Below are 1,861 nucleotides of genomic sequence, written 5' to 3'. Positions count from 1 at the left end.
GCCAGGGAGTGGGCGCGTGGCGGCAGCGGCAGGCGAGTAGGCAGCAACCGACTGAAAGAGGGGGGAGGAGACATACAGCAGCATGTCGCACGAGGCATGCAGGATGATGCTGCTGCTGCTACCAATGCTGCTGCTGGTGATGCTTGCGCCGCTGCCGCCACGGCGCGTCGCCGCCTCGGGCGGGGAGACCAGCAAGTCGCCTAGCACCGTGGCGGGCAGGCATTCAGCGGACGACGTTCCGCCCAGGGCCGTGTTGTGTGTGTTTGCAGGTCGCTGTTTTGCAGATCTACCTGGTAATCCAAAGCCTGCGGCGCCTGACTGAGGCGATGCTGGCGCGCGGCGCCCGCCGTTGACGCTGATGTTGCGCCGTCACCAGATGCTGTCGGCCCGAGCGCCATGTGGTTCTGGTAATCTGAGTGGCTGTAATGGATATTCGCAACGTGCGCAGCGGCCTGGGATATCAGGCTGCCAAAGTCGTGGGCGCCCGGCCAGTCTGCGAAAGCCTCGTCCTCCTCCCCATCCCAGATAGAATCCGAGTAATGGTTGCTTCTGTCTGACTCCATCACAACTTCGTCCTTCGTCGAGCCATGTACGTGCCCAACGAGGTCTGATCGCCGCTGCACCACTTTGGTAATGGCTCGCGCGTTCCTGTGCGTGAGTGCGGGCAAACCGAATGGGAGCCGTGCTGCGTGATGACTATGTGATGCAGCGCCGTGACGGCATGCGAATGAGCGAAGGCTTTTGCAGTTGCCCAGCAGGCTCACTACCAGACAGATTTCAACAGCTTTGATATTTTGGCGGCATGCGAGCATGCCGCGCTGCGCAGATGCCCCCACATGCTGTTGGACACGTGCACTCTACCTGGTGCTTACGAGCCGAGAAGCGGGACCAGTCAACGGGGCACGGCAGGGAAGCACCGAATGCAGTCGCAGAGCATGAGTGAGCAGGCGCAGCACATGCCATGAAAGGTGGGCAGCAGGGGGCTTTGTTGGATGGAGGGGGCCTGCATGTTGAGTTGCACGCTTGTGTGGTGTTGAAAGGGGGCAGAAGGTTGGTGGGGGCTCGCGGGGTTGGGAGCGCAGCACACATGGGGTGCGCGAGTGTGAGGCCGGACCGCGGGACTAAAACTGACGCCACCCCCGCGACAGTTTGCTGGTTTCGGCTTCAGAGACTCCACAGCTGGTCCCCTTGCGCGCCACTCCCTGCCTTGACGCGCCCAAGTCTTGGCCCAGGCTGCAAACCACCGAGGGCAATCACAAGGCGGCTGAGGCAGTGCTCGTTGATGAGTCTTGGTTTGACATGTGCACGCGGACAGCATGAGAGCGCCGGACACCTAGGGTTTGCTCGCGTGAATTTGTGTCGTTTTTACAATAAGCCTGACTTTACGGCTGGGTGTCGAGGCGCTGACTGAGTGATGTGTGCGTGAGCCGGACGCCCCCTGCGCAGACATACAATCCGCTGCAGGGCGGCCAAACACGTGGTCGGTGTGTGCGTTTCCAGCGCGCCGAGGCGGACGCGGCACAGATGGTGTGTAAGAAAAGCTGCAGCAACGGGGGAAAACATAAAGGCGGAGTTTACAGCAACGCCGTCAGCGCGCCCCGCGCGCGGCCACCGGCCGGCGCGCGGCTACCGCAGGTCCAGCACGTCGTGTTTCGTGCGCGGGTTGAGGTACACGTGCCCGCACAGCTCGTACACCTCCTGCCCCGTGGCCGTCGGCGGGTGCGTGTGGAAGCCGCGCAGCGGGCACTTCTGGACGAGCTGCAGGCCGCCGGGCGTGGTGAGGCGGAAGATGCCGCACTTGTTGCGGCTGTCGGTGGGGGCCATGACGATGGCCACAGCCTCGTCCAGCATGGTCTGGTAG

The 1,861-nt window shown here is 63.0% G+C and overlaps 2 protein-coding genes across 2 annotated transcripts in view; both read right to left on the bottom strand.

Moving 5' to 3' along the window:
• Window positions 1-398, bottom strand: part of MNEG_4676 (hypothetical protein) — a gene marked incomplete at both ends in the record, with an annotated part of 3,940 nt that extends 3,542 nt beyond the window's left edge. The window contains one exon of the mRNA XM_014046846.1: window positions 291-398. Within this exon, the coding sequence (XP_013902300.1) occupies window positions 291-398 (108 nt within the window). The remainder of the gene's footprint in view (window positions 1-290) is intronic.
• Window positions 399-1,626: 1,228 nt separating this feature from the next.
• On the bottom strand, window positions 1,627-1,851 carry MNEG_4675 (hypothetical protein; the record flags this gene model as incomplete). Its single annotated transcript, XM_014046845.1, has 1 exon — window positions 1,627-1,851. One exon carries the CDS (start codon window positions 1,849-1,851, stop codon window positions 1,627-1,629), a length of 225 nt encoding a protein of 74 aa, XP_013902299.1.
• Between the last annotated feature and the right edge of the window lie 10 nt (window positions 1,852-1,861).

Source organism: Monoraphidium neglectum, assembly GCF_000611645.1.
Source record: "Monoraphidium neglectum strain SAG 48.87 unplaced genomic scaffold scaffold00661, whole genome shotgun sequence".
NCBI lineage: Eukaryota > Viridiplantae > Chlorophyta > Chlorophyceae > Sphaeropleales > Selenastraceae > Monoraphidium > Monoraphidium neglectum.
Note: the sequence above shows the minus strand (reverse complement) of the source record. Positions and strands in the feature narration are given on the sequence as shown.